Genomic DNA, 27,063 nt, shown 5'->3' with positions numbered 1-27,063 from the left:
TCTAATTAGGTTTTCTAATTCAGCATAGTTTAAAAACCTTTTTTTTTTTTAAATTTTATTTGCAGAAGTTGCACAACCTCATAACAACACTTGCTGGAAGAGTTCAACCTAATTCTTTTCTCTATTTAGGTTCTTCCTATTACCTCCAGAGGATATCCATGTTACCCAACGTATTTATGGTGGTGATTTTGTAAAATACGTACCATTTATTCACTGATGCTTATCAATTCTCCATCCTTCTAACTGCGCTTTTTGTTGTTGCTTTCTATTAATAGTTTCTATAACTATTTCCTTCAAGGTAGAAATGCCCAGAATTGCATTCAGCATTTCAAACATCTTCAATTTACTACCATTTACTCTTTAAATAGTGTATTTCTTCCCTTTTCTTCAGGTTTAAATCTAATAGTTTTGAAGCTAAGGCAATTTTACAGTTGATAACATTTATAAATTTATAAATAAATAGGTTCCTTTATTTCTGGGCATTTGAAAATTAGGTTAATTTTATAATAAACACTTCCTTTTTCTCACCATATTTTTGGGCATCCTTTCCTCAAAACATCAACTCAATACACGATTAGCAATTATTTCCTTAGATTTAATGTTATGGCTGAAATACAGGAATTGTTTAATGTAAATCCCAGCTTCATTTACAGGGCAGCAAATTGGCATGAAACCGATGGCTCAGACAGAGGCATCATTAACTATCTTTCAAATGTACTACCAATGTAAACCGATGTAAACACTAAGTAGCCACCTTACATGGAGCTTAAGCATCTCAGATTAATTATTACAAAAGTACAGGAAGGATTTAGCATTTGGGGTCAGTCCATTCTGTAGCAAACAATGACTCAGAAGATTCCACAATTCAGTGCAAGTAGGTGACAATCAAATTAGATTACACAGGGGAATTATGTGAGTGATAAGAAATCATTTTTGTCATCAAATTTTAAATACAGTAACATACCTAATAACTTCTTTTTCATCAATTAAAAAAATGAAATATCTTAGCTTCACAGTCTCCCACAGTACACAGATACCAAGGATGTCATTTTCAGATCCTCTGCTGACTACTGTCTTCTCAGGAGATTTTGAAGGAACACTTAGAAATTCTGATATTAGTCGTTAGCTCTTTCTCTGTTGGAGAGCGCCCAGCATGTCATTGGAAAACATGCAGGCATGGTTCTTTAGTCATGCCATTCTTGCTAATCTGCAGTATTTTTAAACTGATGACACTAAACTGTTGCTGACACACTATGCAACAATAGGACAAGGTATGCTATATTCAAGACGCTCTGGAGCAGTGCTTTCTTAAAATTCACAGTTTGAGTAGGAACACATTCCAAAACATGAATAATATTGTGAAACTAATAACAAATTAAGAAGAGCTTACATAAATTAAGAGCTTACATAACCTCCATTAGCCTTTGCCACAAAAAGTTACATTTTCCTTCTTTTGAGCTCTGATGAGATGAGGTCTGGTTTTGCATATTAGCAGCTAGCAGGTCCTTTCCATTTATAAAAGATGTCCTAATGATCAGACACACGCTTGAAACCAATCTATAGAAACTGCTTACTTAAGAAACCTCCATATTTTCCAAATAAAGGACAGCTAGAGAATGTTCTAAAAATTTCCTTTTAAAAATGGAATCTTACACTTATATTTTTGTGTTATTATATTGATAGCTTAATTCAAATAGAAGAAGAGACAAAGTTGACCACAGGTAGTAATTGGTGTACTACACCTTTTTCATTTCTGATTTCAGATTACAAGGATTGCTCTGCTGACTGAAGAGGGACTTCTTGAATCTCTCAATGATTCTCCTTTTCAAGTTGCATTGCAAAGCTGGAGGAAGCTACATGAAACAAAGAAACAGATGTTTTCACCGCTCAGTTACACCTGCCATAAAGATGACCTAATCAGCAGTACCATTACTGAAAAAAGTAGCTACACTGCAAAAAGAAACATTGATATTTAATAGCATGGTGATAACAGTACAAGACTTGATTTAATGGCATATTTTAATAATGCTCCTTAGTTTGCCCATTCTGTTAGGCTTGGCGTATCATATAACTCAGTCCCTCTAGCCTTGAAGGTAAAGATCATTATAATAAGCCTAATACAGGTAATACTAGATTTGCCTCCCTGATCAAAGTGCTAGTATTTGGGACATTTTTCTACAGATGAAGCCCATAGGACATTAGACTAGATTTCATGTTAGCTATAATGAGTCACTCCAGCTGAAATTAATGGAACTTCAGGAAGCTTAGACCTTCATTCAGTGTGGGTAGAACGGCTTCAACAGGCTCTTTTAAGGTCCTTATGTACATCTTAATACAATTCAGAATATCTCTTTTGCTGGAAGCTTCCTGTGGGAGGTAATTTACATTTCACTTGTCTATAAAGCAAAATTGATTTTGTATACTTTTTCTCCTGTATTTTTTGGTTGAAAAAGTACACATCTTTCAACTATATTTACAAAAGAAAAGCACAAATCATACTTTATTGTACTTTAAAGTCTTCAATAGAGAGTTCAAAGGTGGTCTCTTCCTTTGCTCTTTGAGATTTTAAAATAATTTTTATGCTCCAACAGTAAATGTAACGCTTCAGCTGTTGGTCACTGCAATGACACCAACCCAGTCTGATGACAATTCTATGGTATGTACTACCCTTTCAGAAGGATCTCCTATGCTATTTCTGTACAGTTGCTTATACCTGCAGACAGTGTTTGTAAAACTCTGATTTTCTACCATTTAGTATACACTTTATAATCACATCATTGATGTAAATTCACAAAGTGCCATTCCACTGAATTCAGAAAGCTTTTTGACTACTCAAGGAAGGTTTGACCACTAATGATTCACATTCAAATGCTGTCACGGTAGACATCATAAAGATTTTTCTCCTGCTGGAACAAATTACTGCTCTTAGACGGCTATAAATCTGGAACAGCTATATTGTCCTCCCAGGAGTCCTGATTTGCTCTGACAAACCAGGGATCAAGGTTACATCCTAAGCATAAAAGACTTCATCAGACAGCTGGTTGCACACAGTTTTTTGTTACAGATAGATACTACTCTATTTTCATGCAGATAAGGCCTTACACATATGCTTTAAGTCAGATATTGAACGTTCCTTAGCCTATAAGTGAGTAAAAAAAATGATGCCTTAGGAAAGGCCTACAAGATACTCTATAGACTACATGCCACTGCAATGAACTGTGTGCAGTTAATGTACCATGGGCATACTGGGATATTCTGAAGCAAAAGTGGTAAAGAACAAGTCCACTGCTTGAGAAACTCGGAGTTGCCTCAGGCACTAGTGTTCAATTTCAGCTTTTGTTTTAATGAAATCAGATGTCAGATCAGTTAAAAAAAAAAAAAAAAAAAAAAGGCCAAGGATTTACATAATGCTTTTTTAAAAGCTTTCTCTTACATTGTTTTCCAGAGATCACTCTGACTCTTGTTCCCATGGAAACTGGATTGGGAAGGCTGCTGGCAGCCAAGAACTAACAGGCAAGAACTCTCCCTTGTAAACTTCAGTTTAGAATTGTCAGCTGAAATATGTAACAGAGTTTTAGAAAATAGCTATGTATTATAAAAAATATTCTACCTTAGATTTGTAAGAACATAAACAAGTACAAGAGAAGCACATAGTAAACAGTGAACAAGTACAGGTATGGATCCTGGTTTCTCTGCCTTCCCATTTTGAAATCAACTGACACCAAAAGCATCAAAAGTTGTTACTGCTGCTTCAGTGGTCAATTCTGAGTGAGTCTTTGAGTTGCTGTTAGTTGTCAGTTATTGGGCATCCACATTATGATAACTTGCATTAATTAGTAGGCCACTTGAGAAAACCTTCAACAGAGAGGATAGGTTCACTAATGAGCATCTTGGACATACTCCCAATATAGCATGTAAAGACTGAACTGCCTCATTTCTGTTAGCAGGGGAAGGAGATAATTTCCAGTTATTTTAAATAACAATTGTTTTATTTGTCTCTGATAATTTATTTCTTGTATTACCTGTTTTGATAAGCTCAACAGTTAAAAAAAGAAAAAAAAGAGACATGTAAAACACACCCAAGTTCAGTTATGCTATTCTGTTTTAAACAAAAACAAATTTGGCTCAGAAATCTGAAATCCCCTGAGGTGATAAACATCACTTCCCAAATATAAACACTTCATTTTGGAAAATAAAAAGATGTTTGTTTAATAATAGCAAATTTTGCAAGTAACTGAATGGCAGCCATCTTTCTGGAGAACAAAAAGTTTTCCATCACATTTTTAAGTTGAGACCTCAATGCAGATTTATATTAGCTCCATTTTTGCTTTGGAATCAGCATGAAATAACTTCAGCTCTCTTTCACTATGAAACATTTGAACTTAATTTTAAAATAAGTCTTAAGTTTGAAAAAGATCTGACATTTCAAAATATTTAACATATTCAGGATTTGAACTATTGCACTAGAAATCCCAAGAAATTATTATGATTTATTGATAATAAAAAGTATTACTCAGAAGTTATTTGGAAATTATTGCTATAGAGGAAAGCATTTTATGTACTCTCCATGTCAGTATATGATATTAAGTCACTTAAAATACTCATATTGCTGGCATGACAGAATGTTGTAAAAATAATTTACTGTACAATCCATTTTTCTGAGGTGAGCCAATGAATTTTTTTTCATATGACTCAATTATTGCCATCCTCCACATACTAATATTCAAGGTTAGTCTTTATTTAAATGATATATTTTTAAAGCATCCTGCCATCTGCAAAAATGTCAAGTTCTGTTGTTTTTAAAGAACAGTGACTAAATTAGCAGCACTTTGCAGTACCATCATTTTGACAACAGCAAATAACTAAAAAGTATAGAATGTCAGAAGCAACAGTAATGCATACTTGAGTGATGAAGATAATTTTGTGCAGCTGAATAAGAATCTGCTGAACAGGGTCACTGATCTGACGCACCTTCCTTTGTGATACAGCAATTCCTGCCGATGCTGTAGATGACAACAGTAAAATCAGGAGGACAGCTCATTTGGTTGCCTTAATATATTAACAGCATACACTGTTTAAAACCTGTAGATGTAAATATTAGGTTTTAATGCATGACTTGTTTTTCCAATAGGGTTGGGAACAAAAAAAGGATAATCTAAAAACTTAAAAGATTAGACAATGTAATTGATAATGGGTTTCAAAAGAAAATCCCTTTCTCTGATTCACTTCTAAGTTACTCTAAGAGAAAAGTATTAATGTACCTCACTAATCATAAAAGTTTTCCCACATTTATTCAAAAGGACATTTAAAGATATGATAAACAGAATTTTCTTATTTTAACTGATTTTTTTTTTTTTTACATAGACTAACACACATGATATTTATTTTTTCTATATTTTGATGTTATGAAATTTATTTTCACTTTACCCTAAGAATTACAATAAAATGTCTGATGTGGACCATTTGGAGAACAATTTTATTAAAATATATTTTCATGTTGCCTTATAGTGATGTGTGTTGCTTTATTGCAGCTACTTTGTGTTTCCAACATCTAGCAAGAGCACGTTTTGAGAGAAACCTCAAGAAAATGTGCAAGAAGCTATGAATCTCTTGAGTCTTATTTACTTTGCATCAGAAAATTAGTGGTTTCTGTTCTTTGTCATAAATTCCTCCCCATCAGAGATCACCCTAGCTAAAGGACGTATTGATGGAGACCGTGGAAAGAACCTGTTACCAGCATTCTTCATGATCAAAATTACACCATCATAAAGCACTTAAACAGCATTTTTCATGTTTAGAATAAAAGAACATCAATACTAAGCAAAGAATAATGCTGTAAAAATTCCTCTCCCTGCAAAGGAAAGAATACAGACAATTGCTCTGTATTACAGACTGTATATTGCTTTTGCTTGTAAATTCCATAAAAATAGTAGTGTTGACCTGTGAATATAAGGGAAAAGTGCATTTTAAAAACTTTTAAATGCAAAGCTAGTTAGATATTGATAGAAAAATGCATGAGGTTAAGCAAACCACAAAATGGGGTTATGCAAACCAGAAAATATTAACACAGATTCAGTTCCCATGTACATATGCATGTAATTATGAGCTATGCACATTACATATACACTATATATAATGAAAATTTTACCCCACCCCCACCCCTGCCATATTATATGGGATATAAAGTTGGCCTGTCTGAAGAAAAAGAAAAGACTAAACAAATTTAGAAATTAAATATTTTATCAGTTTTGAAAAGCGTTGTGTCTCTTAATAAATCTCCATATCATTTCTCTGAGCATTAACATTTCAAGTAGACTTATACACCAGACAGATCAGGAGATAAAATATTCATTGACTAATTACTAAGAAAAGATCACGAAGCTGGAGATCCACAATAAGAAAGTATTGGCACTTTGAGAAAATAACGTTGCTATAAGTTGTTTCTAATATTTTCTTCTAAAATAAATACTCAAAACCCCTTTTTTTTTTTTAAACACATTGTATTTGAACATTGCCTTTAGCTATTACCTAAGAACATGCACGATAGATATGCATACGCAAATTCACAAACAGTGCACACACAGGCTTATATTTTAGTGCTTAACTATTTAATTGGGTATCCAAATGTGATCTTTGCTAAAAAGCATCCATCATACCCGATGACAATGACACTACATTTTGTAGTACAAACTCTGAAGTAAAGAACAGAGTCAGTTTGGAATTAAAAGGAAAAACATTGCTTTAGAATTAAGAATATTGCAGTACTTCAAATATTTAGGCTTCCTCATATCATTTTTATTAGATTATTGTTGATTTTATTTAGATAAGTGTGAATTAATTATCATGGCAAGGAGCAAGAAAGCTGAATTTGTCTTATCTTATGAAAATAGTGAGTAGGTGTAAACCTGTTCCTCTTCCTCTAAAGCTAGACTACTATCCTCTGTCAAGCAAATCCATGTACATAATGTATACATTTCGTAGACAAAAGCACTGCAAAGGAAGTTATGCATGAATAGAAGCTATGCTTTTCTTTCAGCAAAACAAATTCAACACAACAATATTAACCTGTTCATTTACTTCTATGTGTTAAAATCAGATAAAAAAAAATACATCAGCTATGTGAAACTATTTAGTTCTTGGGATCAAGAATTGAAAACAAAAGCTGAAAGTTTATTTCCCCCACTGAACTACAGTTTGAGACTTATCACAAACAGCCATTAAATCAGATATGGTCTTGGTTGTCCAGAATTTGAGATAGATACACTTGTCTGCTATAGGTACATTTTTTCTTGTAGTACAAGCAGCTTGGTGATTAAAAGACTGTGCTCTTTTTCCGAAGCAAAACTGCCCTAATTTACCAGGTAGTAATATCAAATATCCATGTGATTTGTTTCCTGCCATATTCAATGAGATATTTGAAAAATATTAGCCAAAGGCAGCTTGATAAAAAGCAAAACCAAATTCACTTGACTACCTAAATGAGTGAGCATTACTTAAAATTTACAAAGCACAGTAAACTCAGTACTGATTGTGGATATTATACCTGAAGGGTTGACTATATTTTGTTAACTAAAGAGCATTATGAACTTACCTATTGCACCAAAAAAAAGACATAATAATTTATTTGTGTTCCATGCAATAATTTTAATTACAGCCATAAGAACCAATAGAGAAATACTGCTGATCGAGCTTTAGGTAATTTAATAGAATTAGGACATAGAAGTAAATATTACGTATTCTACAAACTGTGCAGATTTACAAAATATCATTCAGATTTTAAATATAACAATTAAAACAAACAGAACAGCTTGATTCTTATTTACCTAGTGCTCCTCTATCATGCTTTGCCTGCTGAGAAAGAGTATAGAGCCAAACTAAATCAGATTCTTGAATTTTTATATGGTAAATCAGTCGTTATTTATGATTTTTAATCTTGTGTATTTAAGTCATACACACTGTCAGACTCAGAGATTAAATAAAAGCTTATCAGCAGACAGTCACTATAAAACACTTAGTGTATCACTAAAGAACATTAGTTAACAAAATTATCTTTCCAAGTTGAGTATTAGACCTGGAAGCTAAGCAAAGAGCTTAGGTCCAAGTATTGAACTTCAGCCAGCAGTCCTGTATCTCTCAAATACAGTTACCTTTAAACTACATTTCAGAGGCTAATTTAGATCCATTTGCTAAAATTTCCTCATACAGAATGAGGATCATAAAGTCTTATGTAGAAATATACATCCACCTAAACTTTTTTTTTTTTTTTTTGCAAAGTGATCTGGTATCAAGAATGAAAATTCTACTGAGAGGGAGATGAAATCCAAATACCCGAATTAATTAGCCCACAACTGAACTATTATAATTTTTTTCCTGTTGAATTCTGTGCTGGCTACTTTAACAAGAAGAGAGACATTCACAAACCGAAGTGTCTAGGGACCAACCAGATCTAAGCTGTGCTCTCACAGAAAATAAAGAGATACAGAAAATGTCATTCTCTGTCACAGAGAGACACATTTCTAGTAGCATCAGGAAGATAATGACATCATTGATATTGTCGGATTTTTTGTGGCAGTACCTTTTGGCAGATGGGTGGAGAGGGGCAAGTGAAATTGTTTGACATTTTTTCCCTAAGTCTCCTCTTAATAAGCAAAAAGAGGAAAAGAAGTCTTGCATTTCCCCGAGCCACTTAAGGAAGAATTTAGGTTGGTCTTTCTGCTCAAGGTGACAGTGGAAGCCATGCTATAATAATCTAAAATATTTTATGCCACAAGAAGAACGATTTTGATTTAGCTCTTTTTGCCTCCTTTTCACTTCTCTACCAACTGTTTCAACACTGCTATATTCAATCCCAAAATAAATAGTGTGGTGTTGCCGTTACAACCTAGGAATTCAGTTTTTGTTAGGACACTGATGAAAACTTTACTTCTTTGACATGTTACCTTTTTCACTGCTCCCTGTTCTGTGGTATTTGACTTCTCCTTTGCTGTCAATGGCTTGTAATACAAAACAAAAGCAAATAAATGAGTGCCCTTTCTTTTGTGGGTCTTAGATTTTTTTTTTTTTTCCCCTGAATAAAGATATGTTTAGAATGATATCAGCAAACAGAAAGGACCAAGTAGGACATAATATGGATTTCCCTGCTTTTCAGCATGTAGAGCTTTCTCTCTTTTCTACTATGACAGCAACAGTATGACTTACCACTCTAGAAGGACCCGATGTAATGTCTACTTGTAGTGTCTATGTGCTTCAAAGACAGCTAGAGACCCAATGCTCAGCTAGGAACATTAGGAGTTCCCATAAAGTCCATATACTCCAGACCACTCCACAATTATATACTTTTTTTAATACAGAAGTATAGCATTATTTGGGGGATGAGGGCATGTGTGTGTGAATAGGCTGCTGAGGACTTGATCAAAACTTTTAAGAGTTTTACCCAAAAGTAAAACATTACTGACAAAAGATAGTGAATTTGCTCAAATTACCCACAGGACTGCAAATATTAACAAAGGCTGAAGTGTTTGTCTGCAGATCATTATAGCTCTGATACATTATGGCTGGATAGTGGGTTTAAACTGTGTCTTGGTATTATAATGTCACTCTTCAGCAAACAGCACTGAAAATTGCTGAAAGTGGACAGCAAATCTTGATTTGTACTGCATAATTAAAATTTCCAATACAATTTTTATACGAAAAAGCTGTGAAATATAAGTTAGTATAGACAAAAAGTACTTTTTTAATGAAGATCCATATTTCAGCTGCTCAAAATAATTTCCTTTCAAATATTATTTAATTCAGACAATATGCATTCTGAAATCACAGCTTAGCAGCTTACAGTATGTGAAGCTTTTCAGTAAGAAAGTATCGCAAATGGAAAACTTGTTTCATCAATAATGATGTATAAATACATTAGCATTTACAAGGGCTCTAAGAAATATTCCTTTCATAGGAGAAATTCCCATTGAATTCAGCAGAAGTTTAGCCAGGATAAAGACCATTAAAATGAGGTCTTACTGATTTACTATTAGAATTCATATTTTTAAAAAACTCCTCAAGGATATTTCAGATAAGATATTTGTATCTGAAATGTAATTATCTCCTTTTCTAACATTTTAAAATATAATTATTAGATAATACCATGATTTTTCATATTGGAAAGAACTACAACTGGAAGACTATGAGACTGCCACCCTGTCACAAACAAATCCTCTATTTTCTTAGTGTGGGCCCTGCACATGAGTGGAGGCACTCTCAAGAGCAGATCAATAGGCAGTAAAGCTGAAGAAATAAGAGGAGACACTCTATATGCAACAGGAGAATAAGGTTTAAAAACTTGGAAATCGTTAGGTTTAATTTAAAGTTTGATTTTGTTGCAAGCACAAAATTACCTGGTCGCAGTCTTGATCCCGGACCTTCAATATAATCTCTATTATCATTTTTTAAAAAAAAGAAAAAAAAGAAGTAATTTTAATTGTGTTTGGCATCAATGACTGTAGAGGAAATATCAGTATTCCCTGAACCCTTCTGATGTTTCCTATAAAGAAAATCTGCCCAAATTCACTAGTTTTTAACTGTGCATTTATAAGTCACATAAAGGCTGGCTTACTCTACGTGTCCAAAATAGCATGACTTCTACTAAACTACTGTTTAACATCTTTGTTGGTGACGTGGACAGTGGGATTGAGTGCACCTTCAGCAAGTCTGCTGACAACAGCAAGCTGTGTGGTGTGGTCGACACGCTGGAGGGAAGGGATGCCATCCAGAGGGACCTTGACAGGTTTGAGAGGTGGGCCCCTGCAAACCTGATAAAGTTCAACAAGGCCAAGTGCAAGGTCCTGCACATGGGTCAGGGCAATCCCAAGCACAAATACAGGCTAGGTGATGAGTGGATTGAGAGCAGCCCTGCAGAGAAGGACTTGGGGGTATTAGTGGATGAAAAACTGAATACGAGCTAGCAATGTGCACACACAGCCCGGAAAGCCAATTGTATCCTGGGCTGCATCAAAAGAAGTGTGGCTAGCAGGTCGAGGGAGGTGATTCTCCCCTTCTACTCTGCTCTCATAAGACCCCACCTGGAGTACTGTGTTCAGCTCTGCGGCCCCCAGTGTAAGAAAGACATGGACCTGCTCAAGCGGGTCCAGAGGAGGGCCACAAAGATGATCAGGGGGGTTGGAGCACCTCCCCTATGAGGACAGGCTGAGAGAGTTGGGGTTGTTCAGCCTGGAGAAGAGAAGGCTCCGGGGAGACCTTATAGCGGCCTTCCAGTATTTAAAGGGGGCATAGAGGAAAGACGGAGAGGGACTTTTTACAAGGGCATGTAGTGATAGGACAAGGGGTAATGGCTTTAAACTGAAAGAGGGTAGATTTAGATGAGATATTAGGAAGAAATTCTTTACTGTGAGGGTGGTGAGACACTGGAACAGGTTGCCCAGAGAAGCTGTGGATGCCTCCTCCCTGGAAGTGTTCAAGGCCAGGTTGGATGGGGTTTTGAGCAACCTGATCTAGTGGAAGGTGTCCCTGCCCACGGCAGGGGAGTTGGAACTAGATGATCTTTAAGGTCCCTTCCAACCCTAACCATTCTATGATTCTATACTAAATAAAAGTTAGAGTCCATTCCTTTCCCTGCTCAGTTTTTAGCCTGGAAAGTACAAAAACAGTAGACAGGATTTTAATATTTAGAACTCAATAATCCACTAGATTACACATTATTTTGCATTTGTACATGTTTAAGGACGTTTCAATTAACCCATTTTATGGATGGAAAACATAAAGTAATTATTGTCTAGTGGATAAAAACAGGAGTAATAATGCATACAATACTAGTAAAGTGGGAGAAAAAAAAAATAAAATTGCATCACCAGGACAGCAATACCTCAATGTCAGAAATATAGGTCCAGATGTTTCAATGCTGGCTTCTGCTCTATAATCTACACAAACACTGTCCCAGTCTGCAGATTTCACTAGCTAACATAAGCAACAAACGGATACAGACAGATGGGGAACTGAAAGAACCAATATGATGTCCTGATGGATGGCAGCCTCAACAGCCCTACCATGGCAAGAATTTGTATATATTTTTTAGGCAGTAGGGAAAACTACAGTTTCAAGGAGTAGTTATGAAGAAAGATAAGGAAATAGTTTTGCTAATGTTTATGTGAGGGGCAGAGATGGAGAAAAAAAAAATGTGCTTGCTTCAACGCTCAAGCATCAGGAGGCTGCCATTACTGACTGCAGCAGGACTAAAGCTGGAAAGCTAGTGAGTGATAAGTGACAGACTGGATGGTGATATGCTAAGAACAACTCTGAAACCAAAATAAAGTATTGCGTTTGAAGTGATAGGAAAAGCACAACCAGTAAAAGGATACACACAGAAGATGGCAAGGTTGAAGGTAGGTCTGTAGAAATGTTCCTTGTAGCAGTGTTCTGAATGGGCATTCAAGTGACCAGAATGCATGTATCAAAACCAGGAAAGATGTTTGCATGATAGCCTTATGAACCCAAGGAAGAGTTTTAGCAGCGTATACTGATAGGAAAGTTTATATCTTAGAGGTGCCAGGCAGAACAGTGAGACTTATTCTGAACGCAAGAACTTTAAGAGATGCGCAAGTTAAAGTGGATGCTCAGATGTCGAAGTATTGGTGAGGAGGGATGTTATTTTCAAGAATGATCAAAACCCAAGCTAATGGGTAGGACTTCAGGTACAGGCAATTATGACATTCCTTTTGGTTACGTAGTACTCAACTGTATGGCCACATGGCCATGAAGAGATCTTACAGAGATGAGCAAAAATTTAGTATAGACAGAAGGAAACACATCTGGTGTATACAGCTAAATTCATGTTTTGCAGCATGATTTTGCAGGTAGATGAATAAGTAGACACATTTGTACATGCAAAGATAAGATGTAGAAGAAAAGACAAGAGAATCAGTGATAAAGCCACATGTAACATTCAGAGGAAATCAGATGAACAGATAAACTAGTATCCTTCTGCATGGTCCTTAAGAATAGTTTCAAAAGATAGGGGGAGAATTAGAATAAGATAGAGTCAGAAGAGTCAGAAAAGCATGATTTTAAGAAGACAAAGATAGCACCAATGGTAAAGAGCAGAGCAAGAAAATAAAGGAACTATGACTTGGAAGAAGTCATTAAACAGCTTCATAAGAGTTGCTACAGCAATATTCCTTAAGTGAAAGCTGGATCAAACAGGGTCTGTGGAGAAACAGGGGAGAGGAATCAATGCCGTTATTATAAATACTTACCTAGTTAAGTTAAAGGTAAGAGGAAAAAATTGTTCAGGAGGCAGATGGAGCCAAGAGTGATTTCGGGTTTTTTTCAGATGTGAAAGAAAAGCAGAAATGAAGAAACGAAGAACAGAGCCTATGAATAAGAGTGGTGCCAAGGAGATCAGAAAAAAATAAGGGTTGGTCAAGAATGTGTTTGCTGCATTTCTGAATAAATAACAGAAAAAAAAGGAAAGACCTTTAGAAGGAGAATGGGGATGGCCATGCTGTATTCTGTTTCCGTTTGTCTCCTTTTTGAAAGAAATGAGGACTCCAGAATTCCAAAAATGGATATCTATGTTTATATAGAAGGTCTAGAGGAGTTCAAAGGGACAAGATATTACTCTACGCTATCAAAAGCACAAACACATTTTTCTATGGAAAAACAGCTGCTTAAAAATGCAAAACTAGAATTTGGCTAATCAACTAATGTCAGTTTAAGCTGATGTAGCAAGGTCCACTTTTAAAACTATTTATCAGTTTAATGCCAGCCCTTAAATTACTCATGTAAAGCTTCTGTGTGCAAACACCCTCTAACAATATCCTCAAGCAGATTGAGTGTCATAGGCTGAGATAAAATGAAGTTGTAATGATAAGTAAGGAAATTTTTCATGAAGGCAATCGTGCAACTGTTCCACTGTGAAACTACCAACTGGAATTGATCATAACAATGATCAATTGTGTAATCTACATTAAAATCATAAATCGTACCTACCTAACCTGAGGTTGTCTTTCAGAAGCACTAAAACTTCGTTTAATTATACCTGAAACAAATGCATAAATATTATCTCTGCATTAAAAAATATATATACATAGATGTTAATATTTTCTATTTCCCAGACATGGTGTCAAAATAACTTTCAAAAAGCAGTGTTAAACAAACTCCAAATGCCCATTTGACTATGGAGTTGCTGTTTGATGTATCAAAGATTTGCTTGCATCATAACTAAAATCTCAGCCCTGCATAGTATTTTAATAAATACTTTCAGAATTTCACAGAAACTAACAACACATGCTGACTAGATGTCCATAGAAGATGTATCTGGATTTGCACTAAATTACTACAGTTACTGCTACCACTGTAGCCACAACACTGTCTCTAGTCTGGATAAAAAGCAAGACTATTTACCCACTTTCTCAGAGGACCTTTGATGGGTTGTCTTAACCTTGTTCTACAAGAGTTTTATTGCCACCATTCTATTAGCTAACTATTCAAACTACTACATATGCAATATATTACTTCCTAAATTTTCCCACTGATTTTAAGACCTTGAAGACAGGGGTATGACCAGTTATTGGTCAAACATCTAATCAGCAGTAAAACTGAACCCAAACATTTATGTCATTTATTGCATAGTGCCAAAAAATGTGAAGAGGGATGGGTAATGTCTCATGATATTATTTATGCACTTGGAAAGCATTGTCTTAAAACATTCCTGTAAAACCATTCCTTTGATGGTAATTTTGACATATAAGACCACTCTCTCCTACAAATGGTATCTCATTTTGAATGAGGAATAAGTGTATGTTTAAATCAAAAGATGTTTCAGCTAACTGAAGGTCTGAGTAGTAAGATTAGGAAATTCTACAACAATTTTCCTGTACAATTAATGCATTTTAATATAATACCCTGCATCTTTGTCTACATGAGATGCTTTTTCCACACTAGTAACATCACAAGCATTATCATAAAACAAGAACAGAGGCATCTAATCACTCAAACAGTAGCTAAGAAAAAAAAAGATTTTATGCCAAACTTACACTAGTTTTCCCATTGTTGGTCTTGTTACAGCAGTTATATTAGTTCTAGAGCAATGGTAGAGGACTTTCAGAGAGCAAACACATTTCTGAGAGTCTTAAATCTTTTCTTTGTGTTCAAACATACTTTCTGTCATGCTCTTAAATATAGTGCCTCTATTTTTCCTACTTTTCTGAGATCCTCTGAATTTAAAAAAAAAAAAAACACAAACCTGAAGGAGGCTTGCATCTGTCACACAGAATTCACTTTAAAACCAAAAGAAATGATACTTATTTAGGCCAAATCTGTCTCCCTAAAAAGAAGACACACAGACAGACAGAGGGAGAATGAAAGAAAAAGAAACAGTATTTTATTCCTTGCTAATGCTTTGCTTGGCAAAACAGATACTAAAACTCTGCAGTAGTTAGCCCAAAAGAAGGTTTGATAAGAGCAGTTGATTTACATAATAGCAAATAAACTAGGCCCTTGTAGAAGCAAAGATACTTCAGTCAACTTTAACATTGAGACAGGAAAATAGATAGGAAAATATAGTGTCCACTGTCTAGAAAGTAAAGAAAGCCTTTGGAAATGAAAAAAATATGATTGTGCCTATTCAAGGAACAGATATTTTACCTGCTTAGGATGCAGACACAATAATACAAACACAAAAGTAGAAGCTCTGACTGAACCTGAATCATGTTGCTTGGGGTAAGGATTTTGAGTTACAAACTCAGACACTCTGTTACAACAAAGACTATAATATATTGTGGGAATATATGCAAAAAAATCTGTAACAGAAGCCACTTGGCTAGAAAGCTAAGTTTGAACAGAGCTGTTCGCTGAAATTTTAAAAACAGCTCCCCTTTCCAAGTATTCATATACAAAATTGGATTTGAAATACTATGCCCTTTGGCTGTTTCAAATAAATGGTCTATCAGTAAAGGGCTCATATCCAAATTTGCTTGATCAGTTTGATGACTCACCACATTTGACTTGCTAATCTGCTGGCTTATGAGTGTATTTACAAGTGCATGATATTTCACACCAAAGAGTCTGTCTCACCACTCACTGTACATGGCAGAGATACAGTATTTTCTGATTCATATGCTAAAGTTAGGAAAATACTTATTAATGCTAAAAAAAAAAAAACCACACCACCCAGAAATCATGATGTAGAACATCACTAAACAATAGCCAACATCCTTCAGCCCCATTTTTATTGCTTATTATTATGTTAGAGACCCACTGAGCAGCTACAACTGAGAGAGGAGTGTCTTTATGTCAGACACTATGAAAACACATTGGAATAATTTCTTCAATAGCTAAGCACAAGGAGACTCAGACATCTAAAAATCATTGTAACAAACACATTCATGTGTGTATACACACATTCACCAAACACTAATGACTTTAGTTATAATCCTTAGTCTTTTGTGTAAGAGTTATGCTAATCATACAAAGCCAGACAGGGAGTAAGAAACAACGTAGATGTGTAGGAAAGTTTGACATAAGTCATAGAGCACATAGTGCATCCTGATGTTCAGCCCAGGGTGTTACCTGGACCATATTTCCTTTTACCGTGGTTACTCCTTTGACATGAATGGGAAGAGCAAGGCAACATATGTTTTGTTCAAATGCCTTGCAAGAGGGAATTTCTTAGTTCAAGTTGATCTCAAGGAAAATATAAACGAAATATAAATCCTCCATCTCTTTCCTGTGTTGTGCCCACCTTTGTTGGAATGTGAAAGACACACAAAAGACAAAGCTTTTGATTCTCATCAGCCTCTCTATTCTGAATAGCTCTATGAAGATTCCTTGAGGACATTAAAAAATTAAAAAAAAAAATATATATCAAATGAGGCATCAAGAATTTTCTGACTGCTACTTTGGTCTTTAATAGCTGATCTAATTAAAGCAACTTCTAAGGCTTTAACTTCATAACATGCATGACATAGGTGCAAATCATACAAATACATTCTAATACGTAGTTTAGTCATTTTCTCTTGCAGGCACCTAACCACGTAACTTCAAGAAAAGAGCTTATAATATGATACAAGATCAGAAAAACCTGGGCAGATAGTAACTTTGGCTTTGGCTTTCACTTTCATTTCACTGGTATCTAAAAACCCTCTGAAAACCCTTTCAAGTTTGATCAGACTGATAGGAAAATTGAATCAAGATTTCATATTAGCAGAAAACTTCAATACATCTCCTTGAATGAAATAGAAGCAATGGAAGTGGTTTTTTGAATGACAGCTTAATGATCTTTTCAGGAGAAAGGTCAGATTACCTTTATTTATACAAAATACTCTTAGTAACCTGTCCTTTAAATCACTGTACACTGGAATGGACAGTCCCAACCATGTTAATTAAGCTGTTTTGCAGAGCAAACAGAATTAGGTTTTTTGCTCGCTAGCAGTGACTACATGTACAGCAACAGAAGTTGCCATAAACATACTTTAAGCTTAACTCAAGCATCATACAGGAAAACCAGGTCTTGGCAGATCTTGTTCTAGCTGATGTCTTCAACAAAGTCCCATTAGCCTGAGGTCTCAAGAGAAATCTGAATCTTAGACAAAGTCAAATTGGGAAAAAGCCGCCTACAAAACACTGTAAGATCTCCAAAATTCTTCACAGACAGCCCATTGTGCAAATTACACGTTTCTCGATGCAATAATAATTGTCAACAAATTTCCTAAGCTTTCCACTCACAATCTAAAGAACTATATATAGCAGATGTGAGATGATCTTCCCCCTAACACTTACCAAACTATCTAAATGTCTTATGTAAAGAAGAAAGATCTCCTCAAATCATCAAATCCACCAAAGAATACAACTGGTCTGAATTTAAAAAAAAAAAAAAAAAAAAAAAAGCTCTGTGATCAGAGAGCTTGCAAGATATAAGGTAGCTACCTGCAATTAAGCCCAAATTTTGAGTGAAAATCACTACTAGCTCCAGACAACAAGTGACATTACTGAATGGGTATTTATTTCCTACTGCGTTTGTTGTTATCCTCAAAAATAGTTAAATTTGGAGCTAAGTGATGACCTAAACTCAGAGCCCAATCATTTGCAACATACAACATGCAGAGTTCCTATTTTAAAAGTATCCTAGTTCTAGAAATCCCCAGTTATTCAACTAGATACTTTTGATTGCTTTGAGCATTACCTGCACAAGACTCAAGTCCTGGCACTGTGTAAACAAGTTATTTTTCTAAAAGCTCAAAGAAAGTTACAGGAGACCCTTCTAGAGTTACATCACTAGAGTATTCTTCTGGCAGATCTGTGGTCTCTTCATTACATGGTAACTCTGAATACTATTGCATTGCAGAAATTTTGGCAAGGAAAGGAGTCCTGACTCTCAACTTCTTCGCTTATTGGTCACAAGTTAGGTAAGTTCAGAGATTCCTCCAAATACTGGAAACATATATTAAATTATGAGGTAACAGAAAAACTCCTAAGCAAGATACAGCACAACAACAGGACTGTGCATTGAGACTTCTTAGCCTTCATGAAAAGCTGAGCAATTCTGAAAGGGACCTATTGAATGCTTACCTTTTTATTGTGAGGAAGGTCAGAGGGCAAGTACGTAAAACCCTAGGGACTAGGGTTTTTTAATAGCATATTTTACACAGAAGTAGTCTTTCAATGTATTTAGGACATGGTCCTGATTGCAGAGTAAATGAACACGATTCAAGGAAAGAAAAATATTTTCTAAAAAGTGTTACCAGACACAGAGTAAACTTTTAAACTCTCTCTCACCCAACTGACACTAGCTCCACTGGACTACTGTGCATAAAGAGATACCACATATTTTCCTGTTGTTTGGTTTTACCAGCAGAAATGTAGGTACAGTTACACTGTAAATCAAAACCAAGTAAAAACCCCTTAAATATGACTAAGCTAAGGTACAGTTGGGAATCTTCTTAATTTTAAAATAAGACAAAAATGCAACTAATAAGCTGTTATCATCCCACCACTCTTCGTTGCTTTTTGACTCAGTATGTCCCTATCCTCTGTCAATCTTTATCATTTCAAATTATAAGGACTTCAGGGAAAAAAAACCTGCATCTCTCATTGCTGCCTCTATGCTTCTGAAACGTGCAGAATCTTGCTCCTATAGGATTAATCATTTCAAGTACCATGAACAACTATTCCAGAATCTACACACTCCGCATTTAGCAATCTTAGGAGTTGTTAAAGGAGCTGGTCTTGTAGAACTACATTGTCTAGACTAAGAACAATAATCCTTTTCTTAAAGCATAATTGAAAAGCACAGGGTATGTAAAATTATTAAAAATATTATGACAATCAGTAGACTACAAAAAAAGCTAACCACTATTACACTGTCACTCACACGCATACCAGCTTCTGTGCCACTGAACAACTCAGCATATCACACCTTTTTACAAAATACCACCCCAGTTTTAAATTAGAGCGATATTTTTCTGCATTTGCAGATCATGTTTTCTCTGAAAGTGATGTGATGGCAGCATGATTAGACAAACCCTTTCAAGACCCTGATCAATATACTCATAATTGACTCACATTTTCATGTTAGCAGTTTCCAAGTTAGCTAGATGAAAGTTGGTCACATTTTCCCCTGTAATGCTGACATACTTGACAAAACCATGGCTGATAATTCAAAAGCTGTTAGCCACTTATTAGCAATGAATGGAGCATAACCCAAGCAATACCCAAGTATACTGAATTTATAATAATTTTTTTAAAAGCTATCTTTTTTTTCCCTGAAAAGAAGAAAAATTTGCCAGCATTAATTACAACTGATCTGAAATGCTAACTTCAACATTAAGTAGAAACTACAGGTGATTTAAGAACATATGACTGCAGAATTATTTTTCTGAAAAAGCAATCCTGAAGTATCTATAGAACTATTAAACTCTATGCTGGGAGGAAAATGGACAATGACTTCTAGAAATGCTGATTAAAGTTACTGGGATTAATAGGAACTGACTGGACCTTTCCACCTAAAATATTTCATTAAACCAATGGAAATCTGGCACAAAAATATTTAAATATTAGCAAAAGTTGATGTTTTGTTAATGTCCAAATCTTAACAAAGAAAAACTAACAACAAGGAAATCATTACCAATAACGCTTTGGGTGTGGCAAGTTACAAACTACACAAAGATTTCAAATGTCTGTGTACAATGCTGAACTAGCCCACAAAGAATTACATTTCTGGGAGATGCACAATGTATTATTCTTCAGTATAAACACCGAAATAGAACATTGCCGCCACAGGCTGCTTTTCCTCAAGGAGCTCCTTCTATGCAGCCCCCTCCCACAGTCAGACTAGGCTTCCCTATACCCTATAACCTTCTCTTGTTACTCTCTTAGCACAAGAAATTACAAAGAAAAAGCACCTTTTTTAAAAAATTTATTTTCTAAAGAAAGCTTTGATAATAAACTCAGGGCTGGCTAGCCACAGGTCCCCCAGCCTTTAGAATGGCAGGCTATCCAGTTAGAATCAGCAAATCATATTAATGGATTTTTAAGTAGAATTATTAAATCATTTATTTGCCCTGCACTAATGGCTAGACATTTCAATTAAAAGCAGTCATATTTCTTCAGTACCTGGGCCAAAATCTGAGGGAAATCCAGCTAGCAAATAGGACTACAAACAGATAAAGTAACATTATTCTACGTTTTTGAAGCCTGGGACCTTGCAACAATTAACACTTGTTAATCTTCAGACAACTACATTCCCTTCACCTTTTAAAAGTATAGTTTAAATCACCCACAGATTTTCTGTCAGAACTTCATGGGATGAATGGAAATCTCAAATTTGCTCAGCTCTAGTATCTACCTTTTTCTTCTAGTATAAAATGCTCTTTGATTTTCTCTAATCAGAATCCCATCCCATTTAATAGATAGATCATTGTAGCTCATAATTTAGCAGGTAGCTCACAGAGGTTACTGATGTTTGACTTTTTTTTTTTTTTTAATTTTCATATTTAGAATATAATCCAAAAAAACTATTACTTAAGATAACACCCAACACAGCTGGTGCTTTCCTATATGATTACCATAAATAACTACAGGCAGAATTAATGCTATATTTTGTCACATAATCCCTTCCTAATTTGAATCTAATCATTACACATTCCTTCAATTCCATTCAGTCAATTAATCTAGACAGCTAAAGCTTGCCTCTCTCAACTTTCTTTTTTACACCCTCTAACAGGGCACTCCATTTATTCAAATGCATAGCATTATTGTTACTGAGACGAAAGTTTTCACACTCTCTTCCATCTGTTTCTTATCAACACTAGTTATGCTTCAAATTTAAAACCACCTTCTTTGTTAAGTTGCCCAATAATATTCCAGTTTTCATAGCCATTACTGCAAAATATGGGGACAAGCTACACAAAGACTATGTGATGCAAAATGTATTATACTGGAAATAGCTGCCACAGAGGCACAGTTATTTTGTTTTTCTTTCCTTAAGACCCACAACAGATAGTGAACTTGCAACAAATCATTAAATACCCTAATATTTTGGAATAAACAGCTACTTTGCTGTTAGAAAGTAGTGTACACTTCATTCTTAAGGAATCTTACCAATAGCAGACTCTTTCAAATGACTTGAACTGGAGCTGCTGGAGTTGTCCAATATGTCCAGCTCATCATCTAATTCAGAGGACATATCTGCACATAAAAATGAAAGCAAAGAAGCTTTTAACCCACCTCTGACCAGCATAATAGTACTCCTGATGCTTCTTTTGCTAATGACTACCTTTCTCAGAGTTCTCTAAAGTGTCGCGATCCTCTACCAGGATTTCTTCATATGTTCTTCCCTCATCTTTTCCACATGCAGATTGACAACTTTCAGCTGGGAGGTCAGTACTTTTTGAAAATTCACTTTTGCAACTGGCTGCTCCACTGCTGCTGCTATGAAGACTCAACTTCTCATAATTTTTCTGACAACAAAGAACAAAAAGGAAATTTTACATATTGTCCTTATCCAGCACTCATTAGAAAACCTGCAAATGGAAGTGTCACTTGCATATACGCAAACATAAAAATGCACCTTTTGTTCCCACTTAGCTGTTAGTCCAGGACTCCATGGTACCTGGTTCAGCCATTGATTCTAAATTTAGAGCAAAACTTTCGAACTCTTAATCTAAACAAATTATTTCTAGCCTTTACATAAAAGGCATCTTTGGTCTTGATGAAGGTCTTTTCATTACAAGCACTGAAAGTGAAAAAAATGAAACAAATGCCAGACCAGAAAGAAATACTGAACAACACAAAAAATAAAAGACTGGACAAAGATAGCAGGTTCCCAGATACAAGCAATGGGAGATTTCCTCTCTTCCAGCTTAGATAATAAACAGCAGACCAGTTCTGGACAATGCAAAATCTGCACAACAGTCAAGATGGTAGCAAAATATTAAGTAAACTTGATATGATGTGAAGTGATGCCAGAGAGACTCCCCAAGGCTGAACTGACCAAATGCTGACTGGCATTACCAAAGCAGAGCTAAGAAAATCAAAACATGGAATATAAATTTTATGCCTGTAACATTTAAGTGCTGAATCTTGTCTGTAGCACGGGGTTCTTTAATGAGTATAAAATTCTGCCTCTGCTGCTGTTAATGTTTATAGCTTTTCTGGAAAGAATAGAGATCCCTGATCTCTGTCATTGCTTCTATTTTAATGCAACATATTTTGAAGGCAGACTGTTTTTATGATCTCTTTATATATTGTTCCAAGTCTTCTCATATGATTTCTCTTGTGCGTAAATAAATTCATGCTTCTGTTTACTATCTTGTCAGAGCAAAGTGCGATAAATGAGAACAGGAGATAAATTATATAAATATATCAGATTAAACAAATGAGTATCTTTAATATTAAAGTAATTTCAGGAGATAATACATTCCTAAATACTTATATTCTTACCAAGTGTGTCAAAGACAATTTGGCCTGTATCTAATAGGACAATGTTCTTCCAAAGTTTTTCCCATGAAGTATTTTGACTTCATTGGGACACAGCAGAATGGGTGCACTAGAAACCCTTCCTCCTTCAGAAACTTAACTGCACCCCTGAGCACTGACTATACACCACTGCTTGCATAATGGTCTGCTTCAATTGCTTCCCGATCTTTTGTTCTATTCCCAAAACTATAACTTAACTTGTAAGATATGGCTTGTCAAGCTTTTCTCTTTAAATTTGTGTGGGAAAAGATCACTTTATACTTAAGTACTGGACTGAGCTTATGTCCAAGATGCCACAATAGCAGTGACTGCAGCGTAGCACAGCATGGCAACCACTAACGATGACTCTCAAGCTCACTTAAAGAGAGTAGTCTAGTCATGGCGTATAAGCACACTTTTTGTGCGCTGAATAGTCAATGCACAATTACTGAAGAGAACCAATTCACCTGCTCCACATCAAAGAAAACCAAGTAAAGAGAGAGAAGGGTCAAACTGCATGGACATTTCAAACTTAACTCTCCTTTCAACATTGCCAATACTGAACCTCACACTTAAATGACTAATTGTTAACAATAACTTATAAAACAGGTGGAGCTAAGGGAAAAAAAAGATCAAAAAGACTGCTGTTACCAATTGGTGTCAGATCTAACTGCCACATCAAGAAAGTAAACCTGATTGAAAAGCGTGAACTGAATTCTGTAGACCTCATGATAAAAATAATCATCAGACCTGCTATAGAAACTGTTCAGAGATCAGTGAAACGTATCCTAAAGCTTTAAAGCAGTTATATAAACTGTAAAGCTATAACCTGTCTATACATAAAATCTGGTCCATTTACGTAATATCTGAACATAGAGAACTATAGTATTTCATTACTAATCTGAGAGTAATAAATAAATTCACTGTGATATATTTTGCCCTACCTGGGCAACAGCTAATAATTTTCAAAAGTGAGATTATATACTGTTGTTTCTCTTTTGAGTAGGACACCTGACTGATTTAGAAGGACAAAACTACCCTGACTGGAGGAGGCTAGGATGAGAGTTCAATGCCACTTCTGCTCAGCATTGGAGTGGGACCATAAGGACCTACATAAGGATATAGGGAACATAATTTTGTGAGAAGAGCATGGAGAAAGTATTCTCCAACACCTTGAAACAACCATTTCCATATGTCTCGGAGCCTCGGAGAGACTTCTTTCAGATAAGCCAAAAGACAGATACTTACCTTTTGAAGAAATCTACGAAACAGTGGGATATTCAAAACATCACAAATGTTGAAACATGAGTTAGGTTGATATATATTCATTTGAACTGTGCTCATACCTACACTTGATTCTGGAGTCCAGTATTTTACAAATCTTTCTGGAGGCTTTGTCAGTTGATCCAGTTTATTTTCACATTTTCATAATAAACTAGTGCCTCAGTTTCCCCATGCATCAGATTGTTTGCCACCTTTGTTGAAACAAACTCTGCCTTCTAGCATAAACAAACCCAGTTCAAAAGGAAATCTAAGGGGAAAAGAGTCCCTGTGCAAAAAAAGTTCAAATTATGAACCAATTAAATTTTTTTTCCAGGACTCATCTATCTTTATGACTGAGCAAAAGCATCTCTGGAAACACTTGAAATTTGTGTCCCAGCCATGAAGAAAAACCTCTGTCTACAAGCTGAGACTCTTCACCCACATCTTGTATACTTGCACTGTCTCTCTCTTCACTGGTCACCATTACTACTGTAAAATCACTTTATTTTTGGAGAAGTGAAACCTAAATTGGTCTTTTCGACTTCCAACAGGAATCTAATCTTTTATAAATTGAAATTAACACTGTCAAAAACAAAAAGTAGGTTTAAGTGATATAAAGATATTGATCTTCTGTTTAGCTCTGTTTTGCCATATTGCTGTCCAGAAGAATTAACTTTTCTGTCTTCAAGAAATATAGAGCTCTCTAGTGGCATTTGCAAACAGTGTTTAATTAATCTTCTTTATTAGAGACAAGTAATTACAGCATTATACTAGTCAATTGAATTTCTATTTCAAGAAAAAAAAAAAATAGAACTACTTCCACTATTAAACTATTTGTAAAAAACTAGAAGATAGCAATAAAACGAGTAACAGCTAACATGAAATTGTCAGGAAAAAAACCATACTAAACCAATGTATTTCTTTCTGCAACAGGGTAACAGCTCTTGTGCACTAGGAACAAGAAGCAGATGTTATTTATAATGGTTTTAGTAAGGCTTTTGACCAAGTTTCTCATGACATCTTAAAAGAAAGCTAGGGAAGCGTGACATAGACAAAATCACGATCAGTTGGCTGTATAATTGACCATAAAAATTGTACTCAACTTGGTAACTACTTCAAGTGTTTGTTAAACTGAAAACGGGTAGTGAGGACAATTTTTCAGGATCCCTTCTGACCTTGTTCCGAAACCGTTCAATGTTGTCACTGAATTACCATGATAATCTGCATAATAGGATAGATAGAGTGCCTATTAAATGTGCCTAGACTGTGACACATTCACATCATATATCATATTACAGCATATATCATATTACAGCATGTACATCATACACAGAGTTGCGTCAATGCAAGTGACAATAGGTGTCAAAGAAAGTTTTGAGAAACATGAGAAACTAAAAGAATTGATGAAGTTTAAACAGGGAGAATACAAAGTTCTATGAGCAGGGAGAAACAACTGTACAAATGCACAGACTGGGGAAGGACTGCTCAGACAGCAGCTCTGCAGGAAAAGATATGGGGATTTTGGTGGATCAGAAACAGAATATGACTCAATGATACCATGCTGTTGCGAAAAGGTGAACATCATAGTGGGGTGTATAAAGAAGAGAATCATCCCTAAGAACTGTGTAATCTTTCTACTTGGTACCAATAAGGTTCTCAGTTGGAGTTATTGAGTCCAATTTTGAACACTACACTTAAAAAATGTGGAGAGACAGCAAAGGAGAGAAATGAGAATAATTAGAGGTCTACAAAACATGACTTACAAAGTAAGACTGATGGAGATTGTTCAGTCAGTCCAAAGAAAAAAATTACAGAGTGGAGATACAACATATAAGATAAAAGAAATAACTCTTACATATTTCCACAGCGGGGAGGACAAAAACCAAGCAGCTTAAGCTGCAACAAGTAAAATTTAGGTTAGACTTTAAGACCACCTAACAGTAATTAAGTGTTCAACTATTGCATCTATCTGGGATCCTGCAGAGAGAAATAAGTGTTGATACAGTATGTAACAGGTTTGAACATGCTCAATAAATGCAGTGTTCTGGGGATATTCTGGACTTGGTGCTCTCAGAGCACTTACAAGACACTTAAGAGTGGGTCTGAAAATTTCAAGTGTCATATACATCTCATATGTGCACATACATATGTCCATCGAATATCTCCTGGAAACAAGACATACATAACACATCTACTCTGTCAAGCATAGAAAGCAAGACCAACATTTTCTGAAGGCATCAGACTAACTGCAGATATAGTATATAGCACAGTGTATATGTGCTGTGGGTATGCCCAGGATTTCCAATTATCTTCTGACAGTGCTTCAGGCATCCTCATGGTTTTCCAGACTTTATCTTTGGATGGGGAAAAAAAAAAAAAACCAAAAACCCAACCTCATTCAGACATGTGATTGCTGACTGTAAAGACAGTTTTTTGCATTTCTGCTGTTTCCAGACTGTTCCCTAATTTGGCATAGTTTGCCTTGGGAGAGACTTTCTACCACTTGACATTTTTATGACTGACTGGTCAAATACCTGTCAGGAGTGACAGGTATCTCTAAGGCTTGGAGATGGACAAGATAATCTCTGACAACTCTTCCCGCCTTATATTCTCTAATTCTATTAAAGTACTTTGATGCACTAACAAATTCAAGGTGAATTAAACATATTATGGGTTTGTCCTTAATAGTTTGATCATACATTTTCACAGGTAGTAACTTGGCTGTGATGACTATTTTCTACATTCAGCAACTCTTAAAAAAATTATACCTGCAAAACAGTTTTTGCATAATTATTTTATTCTCCAAACATAAATAGTATAAATCTCAAAAGGTTACTTTCTTCT

At 35.4% G+C, this 27,063-nt stretch overlaps 1 protein-coding gene across 2 annotated transcripts in view; it reads right to left on the bottom strand.

The window, feature by feature from the left end:
- NEK10 (NIMA related kinase 10) overlaps window positions 1–27,063 on the bottom strand; it is a 110,070-nt gene that overhangs the window by 13,408 nt on the left and 69,599 nt on the right. The window contains exons 26-32 of one of the 2 annotated variants that reach the window (XM_050891657.1): window positions 21,776–21,959; window positions 21,601–21,687; window positions 13,993–14,041; window positions 10,386–10,423; window positions 10,135–10,275; window positions 4,903–5,003; window positions 1,743–1,853 (exon numbers count right to left, since the gene is read on the bottom strand). In XM_050891657.1, coding sequence (XP_050747614.1) covers window positions 1,743–1,853; window positions 4,903–5,003; window positions 10,135–10,275; window positions 10,386–10,423; window positions 13,993–14,041; window positions 21,601–21,687; window positions 21,776–21,959 — 711 coding nt within the window. Of the gene's footprint in view, window positions 1–1,742; window positions 1,854–4,902; window positions 5,037–10,134; window positions 10,276–10,385; window positions 10,424–13,992; window positions 14,042–21,600; window positions 21,688–21,775; window positions 21,960–27,063 lie in introns of both variants that reach the window. The other variant, XM_050891658.1, reaches the window with a different exon arrangement.

This window comes from Gymnogyps californianus, chromosome 2 (genome assembly GCF_018139145.2).
Source record: "Gymnogyps californianus isolate 813 chromosome 2, ASM1813914v2, whole genome shotgun sequence".
NCBI lineage: Eukaryota > Metazoa > Chordata > Aves > Accipitriformes > Cathartidae > Gymnogyps > Gymnogyps californianus.
Note: the sequence above shows the minus strand (reverse complement) of the source record. Positions and strands in the feature narration are given on the sequence as shown.